The sequence below is a fragment of the Podarcis muralis genome, chromosome 7, assembly GCF_964188315.1.
Source record: "Podarcis muralis chromosome 7, rPodMur119.hap1.1, whole genome shotgun sequence".
Taxonomy (NCBI): Eukaryota; Metazoa; Chordata; class Lepidosauria; order Squamata; family Lacertidae; genus Podarcis; species Podarcis muralis.
In genome coordinates, this window is record NC_135661.1 from 7,222,525 (window position 1) to 7,235,862 (window position 13,338).

General features: G+C 49.3%; 1 protein-coding gene across 1 annotated transcript in view; it reads right to left on the bottom strand.

Moving 5' to 3' along the window:
• Nucleotides 1-13,338, bottom strand: part of ALPL (alkaline phosphatase, biomineralization associated) — a 60,051-nt gene that overhangs the window by 34,234 nt on the left and 12,479 nt on the right. The window contains exons 2-4 of the mRNA XM_028741443.2: nt 6,497-6,645; nt 5,398-5,517; nt 2,673-2,788 (exon numbers count right to left, since the gene is read on the bottom strand). Of these exons, the coding sequence (XP_028597276.2) occupies nt 2,673-2,788; nt 5,398-5,517; nt 6,497-6,554 (294 nt within the window). The 5' untranslated portion in view covers nt 6,555-6,645. The remainder of the gene's footprint in view (nt 1-2,672; nt 2,789-5,397; nt 5,518-6,496; nt 6,646-13,338) is intronic.

Consider the following 13,338-nt stretch of genomic DNA (forward strand, 5'->3'; position numbering starts at 1 on the left):
ATGTGCTCTGTTTGTTTTTGTCACAGGGAGGCACTTAAGGAGTTGCCCTCGCTCTGGAAAGGGCCAGCTTCCAGATGTCGTCTGGGGGGGGGGAGCTGTCCAGGGGCTGGACCCACGAGCAGGATTTGAACGCTGAGCAACAGAAGGGATTAAATACTATAGTAGTTTTGTTAAGGTTCAGAGGGAGAAAAATAGAAACACCATGGAAAAGGGGCTGGGAAGTCGGGGGGGGGGTTATTATGTGTGAAATTTTGGAAAACTTAATAAAAACAACTTCAGAAAAAAAGGAAATTGCTGCCTCCTTAAAATGTAAAGGTAAAGGGACCCCTGACTACTAGGTCCAGTCGTGGCTGACTCTGGGGTTGCAGCGCTCATCTCGCTCTATAGGCCAAGGGAGCTGGCGTACAGCTTCCGGGTCATGTGGCCAGCATGACTAAGCCGCTTCTGGCGAACCAGAGCAGTGCACAGAAATGCCATTTACCTTCCCACTGGAGCGGTACCTATTTATCTACTTGCACTTTGCTTTTGAACTGCTAGGTGGGCAGGAGCAGGGACCGAGCAACGGGAGCTCACCCCATTGCGGGGATTCAAACCTCTGACCTTCTGGTCGGCAAGTCCTAGGCTCTGTGGTTTAACCCACAGTGCCACCCGCGTCCCTACATCCCTAGAAATGGGGCAAGGGGAGAATGCCCCACATTGCTGTTGCCACGTGAATCTGCTCTGCGTACAAGTTTGCCAGTCTGCAGCGGGCACTGGATTAAGGCTGCCACCAGGCTCAGCAAGAACTGTGAATTTTGTTTTACGATATCCCCATCAGTATGTCTCTTGGCATCACAGCCCGGCTTGATCATTTAAAACAGCCTCAGATCACCTGGCATTCTCCTCAGCGATGGAGCAACTGCTTTGCATGTCCCAGGTTCAGTCCCCAACAGGTAGGACTGGGCAAAGTCTCTCTGCTTGAAACCCTGGAGAGAGCGGCTGCCAGTCAGTGTAGGCATGGCTGGGCTAGATGGACCAACGGTCTTGTTTTTGTTCCTAGATTTCCTGCAGAAGACGGTCAGCATTCCATGGCCATGGAGCACTTCCATTCTTCAATGGGATGCTTCGGGTGTTTCCTTCCACCATTTAATATATTTTGGTGCCGAAATCCAGCATCGCCTGAGCTTGGCGAGTGCAGCTTTCTCACAGTTGCAGTGCAGAGTGTTTGAGGACTGGGACATTTGCAGGGAAACCAAAATGCTTGTTTGCAAAACTATTGTACTACCAACCTTACTGTATGCTTGTGAAACATGGACCACTTATAAACGCCATCTCCTTGAAAGATTCCGTCAACGGTGTCTCCAAAAATTGTACACATCACTTGGGAAGACAGGCAAACTAATGTAAAAATCACCAGTGTCGAAGCAATGATTCTTCAACATCAACTTTGTTGGACTGGTCATGTGGCGTGGATGCCTGATTATCATCTTCCAAAGCAACTACTCTATTCCAAACTTAAAAATGGAAAGCGTAATGCTGGTGGTCAACAAAAGAGGTTTGAAGTCCCTCTCAAGGCAAATCTTTTAAAATGTAGGATAAACACCCACAACTGGGAAACACTGGCCTGCAAGGGCTCCAATTGGAGAACAGCCTTTACCAAAGGCGTCATGGGCTTTGAAGACGCTCGAACTCAGAACGTAAGGGAGAAACGTGCTAAGAGGAAGGCACGCTTGGCAAACCCTCACCGTGATCAACTCCTGCCAGAAAACCAGTGTCCCCTCTGTGGTAGGACGTGTGGATCCAGAATTGGCCTCCACAGTCTCTTACGGACTCATTGTTAAGACTGTGTTCATGGAAGACAATCTTACTCTGCTATGAGGGATCGCCAAAGAAGAAGAAGAAGATATTTTGGTGCTGTTTTATAAACCTCGAGGTTTGTTCACTCTTGAGCAGTGGGCGTTGCCATTTTGGCAGCTTGAAACAACAGCACTTAAAACAACTCGAACATCAGAAGTCGATGACTGGACGTACCTCTGAGTAAACACGCAGAGATTAAGCGTGCATGAATCTGTTAACTACAAGTTTCCATATACATTTGCTGGAATCGAAGGGCGAGGCTCCACATGTTTTAAAGAAAGGGTTTTTTTTATTTTTAAAGAATCACAGGGTAGCAGACTGTCAGGGAACTGCCATCGGAAGGACAGGAGGTGAAAGGGCTCGCTGAGGTTGAGAGAGACTCAGCAGCTGGAGAGGGAACCAGCAGGGGGAGAGAGGGAGCTCCGAGGGAAAGTGAGTCGGAGGGATGGCTCAGAGACACTTCCAGCGAAAACAGTGGGGAGGTTTCAAGACCTCCTATAGGGACACCCACTCCTCGCTGGAAACTGTCGCGCCGAGAGTCCCGAAGACGTGTTTCCGTTAAGGAGCTTTTATGCTGGAAGAGATTCCGTAAGCGCCCACTTTCGGATTCTGCTAGCGACTAACGAAGCCATGCTTGGGGGCTCCGTCGTAGGCAGAGGTTTGCGGACTTGGCCAAACTCTGAGGGACTAGGATTTTACGCACAAGCTGCTCATCATCCCATCACACAGACCTTCTGTCTTATCTTCACCCCTAGTAAAGAAGGGCCACAGCCTTTGTGATGCCCATCAAAAAGAAGAGAATGGGAGGAGAGGCAGGGCTGGAGAGGTCTCCTTACCTTGGACAAAGCCACAAAGGGAAACCGGTCCATTTCCAGGACTGTCTCTTCCCCATTGTTGTTGCTCAGCTGCCCCTTCAGGATGCGAGCCGCTGTCACCGTGGGGACTCCCATGCCTACAGTCAAAAGAGCCACACGTGAGAAAGGCTGGGAAAGGCCTTTACATCCAGCTGGCATGTAAAGTTGAACCTTTCACTTGGTGAAACTGCACTCGAACCAAAACCCAGCTGACCTTGGGAATTCGCACTTTTCCGAATTTTGCAATGCAGTTCCCCAGCCCTGAAATGTGTGTGGAAATTAATACACCGGAATGTTAAGCGTGCATATAAACACATATAGTAGGTGAAAAGCAACATATCGAAAGGGCGTTACATTAGTGGAAACTGTTAGGATATATAGTTAGGAGAGTGTATTCAGAAGGGACTCATTCAGGTGTCCTACATGCCAGGAAACAAAATTCCTGCAGATCTGTTGCCTAAGGTTGTTAACAGAGAACAACTTAAGATTTAGGTACAGAGGTTGCAATTGGGTTGAACCACAGGTACTACAGGTTACATGGAAGGGGGGAGGATGTTAGGATATAGTTCCATTCCACCTTAAAAGGGTACAGGCATGACGTTTGTGTATCACATGCCTGTTTACTCCCAGCACAGTCTGCTGGGAACTTCCATTGTATTTTGCTTTTGCTATACTGCTGCTATGTTTTGTTTTTGCTGGACACGAAGGCAAGCAGACATGTTCTCCTTTGTTCCTGAGCTATGCTGAATAAAATGATGTACGTTATGCTTGCACATCTCCCTGACCTAGCCACTGTGATCCACGCGACGGTCACCTCCAGACTGGATTATTGTAACTCACTCTACGTGGGGCTGCCCTTGAGAGTGACCCAGAAACTCCAGCGGGTGCAGAATGCTGCAGCGAGGCACCTTACAGGGTCCTTGCCGTGGGATCACATTCACCCGGTGTTATACCAGCTGCACTGGCTCCCGGTGGAGTACAGGATCAGGTTTAAGGTGCTGGTTTTAACCTTTAAAGCCCTATACGGCCTAGGACCCTCGTACCTACAGGACCGCCTCTCCTGGTATGTCCCACAGAGGACCTTACGGTCTTCAAATAAAAACATCCTGAAGGTCCCAGGCCACAGAGAGGTTAGGCTGGCCTCAACTAGAGCCAGGGCTTTTTCGGCTGCGGCTCCAATCTGGTGGAGCGCTCTGTCACAAGAGACTAGGGCCCTGCGGGACTTGACATCTTTCCGCAGGGCCTGCAAGACAGAGCTGTTCCACCAGGCCTTTGGTCAGGGCGCAGCCTGACTCCCTACTTTGGCAATCTCTACAGAACTTTAGCTTAATGGTTGCCATCAATTTGATTTTAATTAATTTTTATAATGAAATGTTTTTAGAATGTTGCACTATTTTATTGTTGTTAGCCGCCCTGAGCCCGGCTTCGGCTGGGGAGGGCGGGATATAAATAAAAATTATTATTATTATTATTATTATTATTATTATTATTATTATTATTATTATTATCTCTCTGTTCGCCTCTTCCGTTGTGGAGATTTACACACTCTGCTGACAGAGCGTGCACGGGTCTCTAAATGTATATGAGGCTCATGTCGCTGACTGACTGATGCTGTTCCACGGGAGACCGGTGATCGTCCGGAGCCAGCTGGGGGCCTGCCTGTCTCCCTGGCAGTATCCCAACAGAAACTGCTTTGCAAAAAAAACACATATCAGGGAGGAAGGGAGACTGTATATGTAAAACTTATGTGGAAATGTGGACGGCTGAACTCAGAAACAGGCAGAATGGAAAAATGAGAAACTCGGGAAAACCAAGCTGGATGGATTCACCCCTGTGCCAACTGTGACCCGTGGGGAAAGTCCCTGTTGCACCCGGTGCCAGGTAATGACAGACAATTTGGCCCCAATCAGGGACAGAGAGAGCAAAAAAAGCTGACTCAAGCTTTCCATTCTCATGATTCATGTAAGAATAAAAGGGAAGAACTAGGGATCAGGGCGAGGAGGCACAACCCAGCTCACACTTTCCTGAACAAAATGTGAACCGAAGGAGATTTATCCTTCCACATTTGAACTTTTCAGAATTTTGCAATGCACTTCTCCAAGCAAATACTGTGTGCACCAAAACCCAAAGAAGCCTATTTGAGGGGAAAGCTTGCATAAAGGTGAACACATTTGTGAAAGTAACCTTGGGGGGGGGGGGAATGGATGATATTTGATAATAGCAATAATAATAATAGTAATAATTTTATTATTTACGGTATATGCTGCCCATCTGACTGGGTTGCCAACAAAATATTTAAAACATCCCCTGTTAAAAACTTCGCTGAAGCCTTCAGATGTCTTCTAAAAGTCAATTTGTTGTTTATCTGTTTGGTATCTAGGGCAGGAGCCACCACTGAGAAGGCCCTCTGCCTGGTTCCCTGTAGCTTCACTTCTTGCAATGAGGGAAACACCAGAAGGCCCTCGGAGCTGGACCTCAGCGTCCGGGCTGAACGATGGGGGTGGAGATGCTCCTTCACGTATACAGACCCCGGAAACAAGTATGTGGAGGGGTGTATTCCCTTCTATAGGGGAAGTATATCTGGGTCTAACAGGGAGCAGCAGTCTGGGGAGACTTCAAGTCCTGCCCTCCTCCTTTGTGTCTGAAGCCCTCTATTGCCCCCTTTCCCATCCCACAGACTTCCACCGCTCCATGCCCCAGATCTCACCATCCCCGAGGAAGAGGATGACATTCTTGGCCACATTCGTGTTGAGCTCCTGCAAGCTCAGAGCCCTCCGCAGCGTCTCCTGGGCCTGCTCTCTCCAGAACCGGGGGTTCTTCTCCTTCTCTGCAATTGGGAGGAAAGAAGACGAGGGTGACTGGAGGCCATCGGGCACCCTGTCACCTCCAGGGCTTGCGTCAAGATTGCAGGCGGAGTCCACATTCGTCCTCAGGAGCTCTGCGCCACAGATCAAGAGGGGCTGTGTGCACACCGCACATTTACAGCGCACAACCTAGTTCCCCGTAGAATCCTGGGAACTGTAGTTTTTTTAAGGTGACTGGGTGCCGTAGCCCTGTAGTGAGTAAACTACAGTTCCCGGAATTCTTTGCAGTGAGGAAAGTCATGCGCTTTAAATGTGCGGCGTAGCCTGGTATGCTCACAAGAATTGCTCACAACTGCTGTCTGTCTGCTTTGCACATGGTCTTGATTGCAGGAACCGACTGGTTGCTGGGCTGCTCTGCCAGTAAGATGCGCCTCTCCAATTCTTTCCAGGTGCAATTTAAACCCCCTGGGTGGTCCAGATAATTTCCCCTCCCCCCATACAATTTGTGAGAGAAGGACTAATCCCTTAGCTTAATCTGTCTGGATGAAGGCAGAGGGCTAACCACTCATAACGAAATTACTATGCGCCAATAACAGACATGCCTATGTGTGGCCTAGTATTAAAAACAATATTCTTATAATGGCAGCGCTCAGTCGCCGGCACTTTAAAAATATCCTCTTCCAAAGCTCTGCCTGGTGTTGACATCTTTCCTCCTCACCTGAGTGTTTACAAATGGCTCCTTGACTTCAGCCAAAGACCTGGGTGGGGGAACAGCTGCCAGGCTGGAAGTGAGCAAGCATTTATCGTAGAATTGTAGCGTTGGAAGGGACCCCAAGGGTCATCTAGTCCCACCCCCTGCAATGCAGGAATATGCAGCTGTCCCATGCAGGGACTGAACCTGCGACCTTCCGAAGTTCCTTAGGAAGGCCCCCAAGCTGCTCAGAGCAGCGCAGTTCTTGCACACGGGGATGGGCCAATTGGCTTCGCTCCTAATTCACTTACCTGGAACCAAAGAGGAGAGGGACGCTTCGATCAGGAAGGCAAAAAGCAGCACTCTCATAGTGACGTCGCCCTCGGCGGCAGGAGGCAGGGGCACGTTGAAGACCAGCAGGCAGCGTCCGTGGGCTATGCACCAGAGGAAGTTTGGGTTACTGCGTAAATTGGGGGGAGCAGAGAAGAAGAGCAAGTATGAAAACTCAACCGTGAGTTGGGTTTTCCAACTGTGACAACACAGAATTGTGATGCAGGAAACCAGGGCAGTAAAGGCAAGCGATGGTCTGCTTCAGAGATAGGGAACCACTGGCCCTCCAGATATTGCTAAACTTCCAGCTCCCCTTAATCGCCCTCAGCATGGCCAGTGGTCAGGGAGGATGGAAGTTGTAGTACAGCAACACCTGGAGGACCACACAGGTTCCTTATCCATCCATTAAAAGGAGGCACAGTTTCATTGGCTGTAGCTAGGAGTGCAGTAAAGGCAAGTGATGGTCTAGTTCATCCTTAATGCCTTTACTGTCCCTTAACAACCTTCATAGCAACTCTGCCTCCTTTTAATGCGTCACCAATACAGAACAACAAACCCCTGAGTTGCAAACTTAGCACAACAAACAATGCAAGCAACACGAAGACCAGTTTACTAGATAGCACTGCAATTCTTATTGCATAATATACATGATTTAGTACCACAAAAACCAAAATGTGTACACTTGTGAATTCTCTAATACGTTTGAAAGCAAATGAACACACGTCTGTCAATCTTTGAAAGTCCGTAGAAGTATAATAAGTCTATGGTTGAAACAAAGTAATAGATGCTATCCTGTGGGCTGAGCAGTAAAACTTTTTTAGGCGTTCATGGTGCCGAAGTATTAAGTTGTAATGTGTGAAGTTTATATAATGTACACAGGTCATTGTTTCATATTTGAATTCTTTTGTAGTTGTGCTGAAGAAGATTCAAGTGAAACAGTCAGATTATCCGGGATCACTGTCCTACGTTCTTCACTTACTACTTCGGCACCATGAATAAGAATTGCAGCGCTATCTAGTAGACTGGACTTCGTGTTGCTTGTATGGTTTGTTGTCCTTTTAGTGCTTGGCTGGGTGACCTACAGCTCACAACCTGTTTTCTCCGCCCGTTGCCTCCGTCGCACGTGGGCTGGACAGGCAGGATCTTAGGGCAGCCCACTGCAGCCTGCCCAGTCCACAACTTCATCGCCATAACTGACTCCAAGCGCCACTGTTAACAGCAACAGTGGCAGCAGCTTTAAGGATAAGCCTCTGGGCTGTAGCTAATTCTCTGGGATTACTCCCGCTGAGCGCAAGCGATACCGGCAAATGTTCTTAAGAGAGACGCATGGAGCCTTGGCAGGGGCCCAGCCAGCCAGCAGCTCGGCCAAACGCCATCAGGTAGATGCCGGTCAGAGGGGGTGGGAGAGAAGGACAGAGCCGGACAGAGGGGTTTCCCAAGAAAGCCTAGCATGCTCAACTGGCAGCAGCAACCGCAGCACCCTGGCCTTGACCAAGGACCCCGTTGCACAGGTAGTGCACATGGAGCATGAAGAAGCATTGGGTGCCAGGGCCGGCCCAAGACATATGGGCACCTGAGGAGCAGAGATCTCCATCAAGGGTGGGAGGAGACCAGTAGTGCCTCCTATCTGCCAAGAGGCCGCTGTAGAAGTGGCATGGGTGGGTGTGCCGAGGAGGCACTAGATTTGGCCTCCAGGGAGCTCACCACAGCTACTGCTGTCCTGCCACCGCAGCAGCGGGCGATACATTCCTTGTCAGCCGGGTCTGCTGCCCCTGGGGATCTTGCCACCAGAGGCAGGTCGCCTCCCCTTGATTCACGGGTGGGCCAACCCTGCCAGCTGCCTCCGCTGTGGATGTGGGCCACGAACAGGGGATTAAGAACAGTGAATAGATTGCTGGATCAGGCCCATGGTCCCTCTAGCAGACCCTCCAAGTGTCCAGGGTCAGTCCTGGATTGACATAAGCCATCCCGGTTTCCAATTTGATCCCAGAATGTCCTGCCTTTCCTTAAAGGTAAAGGTACCCCTGACCGTTAGATCCAGTCACGGACAACTCTGGGGTTGCGCGCTCATCTTGCTCTATAGGCCGAGGGAGCCAGCGTTTGTCCGCAGACAGCTTCCGGGTCATGTAGCCAGCAGGACTAAACTGCTTCTGGCGCAACGAAACACCGTGACAGAAACCAGAGCACATGGAAATGCCATTTACCTTCCCGCTGCAGCCGTACCTATTTATCTACTTGCACTGGTGTGCTTTCGAACTGCTAGGTTAGCAGGAGCTGGGACAGAGCAACAGGAGCTCACCCCGCCGTGGGGATTTGAACCACTGACCTTCAGGCTGAGGGAGCCGGCATTTGTCCACAGACAGCTTTCTGGGTTATGTGGCCAGCAGGACTAAACCACTTCTGGCGCAATGGGTCACCGTGATGAAAGCCAGAGCGCACAGAAATGCTGTTTACCTTCCTGCCACAGCGGTACCTATTTATCTACTTGCACTGGTGGGCTTTCAAACTGCTAGGTTAGGTGACCTTCTGATCGGCAAGCCCAAGAGGCTCAGTGGTTTAGACCACAGCGCCACCTGCGTCCCTGTCTTTACGAAAGAAACTTCAGCCGACTGAGGAATGCAAAAGAGCAACAGTGGTGGCTCCTCCGAAGATTGAGGAGACCCGAGGTGAGGAACAGGTTGAAGGTTCAGTGCCAAGAACTTGTTTGAGAAGGCTCAAGGCCCAGCATTGTTCTGGCGACAGAAAAACGCTCAACTGTCTTGTGTTGAAACAATTTAAGAGAAAAACAGACTAATGACTTCTGGCACAGGCGATACGGTTTTCAAAAGAAAGGAAGAAAGTCTCAGGAGCCACAGAGCATGAAAATACAGAACCTGTATTTGGACCAACTAAAATGCAGGGTGCAACCTTTCACGTCACAAGAGCCTCTTAACCTTTTTGAAACTGTACAAACAGGACAGGTCAAACTTCCAGTTCCACGAACCACTTTTATAAAAGACTTGGGCCCCAGGATTGTCGTTTGGACTAAGAGGAACCATTGTTCTTGCCTGGACCTAAGGGAATAATTCATGCATATCTTTTAAAAAATAAGTTGTGCATTTTCACTTCCACTTTTGCAGAACTTAAAGCTGACCTGCTTTGGGTGGGATAGAGCACGATGAAAGCCAAACCCAACAAAAAATAGTGCCTTAAAGGTTTTTTTGGGTGCAGAAGGTGGAAGGGAGCAGGATAGAGTGGGCGATTGATGTTTTAATGTGCCCCATGTTAACTAAGCAGTCTATGCCTGTTACCTTCTTCCAAAGCAACTACTCTATTCCGAACTTAAAAATGGAAAGCATAACTCTGGTGGTCAACAAAAGAGGTTTAAAGACTGTCTCAAGGCAAATATTTAAAAATGTGGTATATACACCGACAGCTGGGAAACACTGGCCCGCGAGCGCTCTAATTGGAGAACAGCCTTTACCAAAGGTGTCATGGGCTTTGAAGACACTCGAACTCAGAACGCAAGGGAGAAACGTGCTAAGAGGAAGGCACGCTTGGCAAACCCTCGCCATGATCAACTCCTGCGCAGAAACCTCTGTCCCCACTGTGAAAGGATATGTGGATCCAGAATTGGCCTCCACAGTCACTTACAGACTCATTGTTAAAACCGTTTTTATGGAAGACAATTTTACCCAGCTATGAGGGATCGCCAAAGAAGAAGACAACTTTACATAAAAACATGAGCAGAGCCTTCAGCTGGGTCAAGCCAGTGGCCCCCTTAGTCTGGCATCCTGTCCACACATTGGCCCCAAAGTGTAACCCAAAGTACAAGGAGGATTTGAGAACCAGAATTCTCTCTTCTCCTGCATCTTCCATTCAGAAGCATTGCTGCCTCCGGCTGTGGTAGCAGGGCCTAGCAGTTATAGCTAGCAGTCATCTATAGTCCTCTCCTCCATCAATTTGTCCAATCCTCTTTTAGGACTCAGCTGCAAATACAGTACAAGTGCTTTTTAAGTGCATTGTACAAATGTGACAGGGACGCAGGTGGCGCTGTGGGTTAAACCACAGAGCCTTGGACTTGCCGATCAGAAGGTCGGCGGTTCGAATCCCTGCGATGGGGTGAGCTCCCGTTGCTCGGTCCCTGCTCCTGCCAACCTAGCAGTTCAAAAGCCCATCAAAGTGGATAAATAGGTACCGCTCCGGCGGGAAGGTAAACGGTGTTTCCGTGCGCTGCTCTGGTTCGCCAGAAGCGGCTTAGTCATGCTGGCCACATGACCCGGAAGCTGTACGCCAGCTCCCTCGGCCAATAAAGCGAGATGAGCGCCACAACCCCAGAGTCAGCTAGGAACTAGCAATTGTGAAAGGAACTAGCAATTGTGAATCAAGTTCCTTTGAGGCTCTTCCTCATAATCTCTTGCCAGAAACGCTTCTGGCAAGAAACACTTGTGTTGGGGGTGGGCAGCAAACTCTCCTTTGTTTGTAATTATATTTTACCTCTGGCATCTTCTCCTGGTCTGTCTGGATCCTAGGAAGCTGCCTTGTGGTGAACCAGACCATTGGTCTCTCTAGCTCAACATTGTTTACACTGGCTGGCAGCATCTCTGCGGAGTTTCAGGCGGGGGGGGGGGGTCACCCAAACAGACCAGGGACCTTCGGCATGCAAGGCAGGACCTCTGTCATTGAGCGACGGCCCATTATTCCTGGCTTCACAGGCGTTTTAAAATTGCTTTAATGGGCTGCCTCGGTAATAGCTGTAAAATGGGCAGAAGGGCACCACCGCCTCAACACAGCTCCTTCTCCCTTGCCTTGGAGATTCCTAAGGCTGCTTTTTGTTTTCTCCTTTTGGCTGGAAAAGTTAACTCCCAACTTTTCTTCCTCCCAGCAGCTCGGAGCTTGGCAGTGCCTGGGCTAAGATTATCTTCTTCACAATGAGCCTGTGGAGCGAGTCAGGCGGTATCACGGCGACTGAGTCAAAGTTATTCCTGAGTGAGCAGGGGTCTCAAGCCAAGTCTCTCTTACATTCTTGCTATCGCTTCGCACTGGTTCTCAGGTTCCTTGGCATCCCCACAACAGATCTCCCCCCCCCCCAAAAAAAACCCCTCAATAACAATTACAACCTACCCCATCCTTCCCCAAACTGGTGCCCTTCAGAAGTTTTGGATTACAACTCCTAGGACACCACAGCTGTATGAATAGTAACTCTCTCTCCTTATTTTTTAGTGTAACAGCTCCTGCACTTCGGAACTCCCTGCCCATTGATCTTCACCGTATTCTTTTTGCTAAAATCTTTTCTGCCTAGGCAAATGCGTAGGAGTTTATGTCTTTTAATCGGTACTTTCCCCGGCAAATACTTTATGTGCTTAGGTTTTTTTTTCAAGTGCCTTTAACTTTGATTCTTATTGACAGCTTCAAGGTATGTTTTATATTCTTTGCAATGCAGCGGTTCTCAAGCTATGGGTCCCCAGATGTTGTTGGACTACAACTCCCATCATCCCTGAGCTCTGGCCTTGCTAGCTAGGGGTGATGGGAGTTGTAGTTCAACAACATCTGGGGACCCACAGCTTGAGAAAGGCTGGCTTAGAGCTGGCTTCCTCAAACTCGCCCCTCCAGATGTTTTGAGACTACAGTTCCCATAATCCCTGCCCAGTGGTCCTGCTAGTTAGGGATCATGGGAGTTGTAGGCCAAAAACATCCGGAGGGCAGAGTTTGAGGAAGCCTGGCTTAGAGGAAATGGGTTTGCTACGCAATGAGTAGACCCATTGAAGTTAATGGGCATGGCTAACTTGGGCCTGTTAATTTCGATGGGCCTACTCTGAGTAGGACTCAGTTGCGCACAGCCCGTTGCTTACAATTAAGCAGCATGCACATTTTGTTTGAAGAAACGCTAAATTCCATTCATGCTGATGGGAGTTTTGAACCTTGAAGGCATCAGGTCAGGGAAAGGCCAGTCATAAGATCCTAAGAAGAGCCTGGGTGCCAGATCCAGCCTCCTGTTCTCATCCTGACCAACCAGATGCCCCATTGGGGAGCCCACAAGTAAGGACCCAGCCATGAGAGCAACTGGCAGTCGGATGCATCGCTAACTCTGACTGCAGAGACTTCAGAGCTGCTGCTTCTTCTTCTTCTTCTTCTTCTTCTTCTTCTTCTTCTTCTTCTTCTTCTTCTTCTTCTTCTTCTTCTTCTTCTGCGATCCCTCCTAGCCAAGTAAGATCATCTTCCATAAACAAGGTCTCAACCAGGCTTCCTTAACCTTGGCCCTCTAGATGTTTTGAGACTACAATTCCCATCATCCCTGACCACTGGTCCTGCTAGCTAGGGATCATGGGAGTTGTAGGCCAAAAACATCTGGAGGGCTGAGGTTGAGGAAGCCTGGTCTTAACAGTGAGTCTATAAGTGACTGTGGAGGCCAGTTCTGTAACCACACGTCCTTCCACAGTGGGGACATAGGTTTCCGGGCGGGAGTTGATCACGGTGAGGGTTTGCAAAGTGTGCCTTCCTCTTTGCGTGTTTCCCCCCTTCGTCCTGAGTTCGAGTGTCTTCAAAGCCATAACACCTTTGGCAAAGGCTGTTCTCCAATTGGAGCGCTTGCAGGCCAGTGTTCCCCAGTTGTCGGTGTTTATCCTACATTTTTAAAGATTTGCCTTGAGAGAGTCTTTAAACCCGTAGGGACATGGGTGGCGCTGTGGGTTAAACCACAGAGCCTAGGACTTGCCGATCAGAAGGTCGGCGGTTCGAATCCTCGCGACGGGGTGAGCTCCCATTGCTTGGTCCCTGCTCCTGCCAACCTAGCAGTTCGAAAGCACGTCAAAGTGCAAGTAGATAAATAGGTACCGCTCCGGCG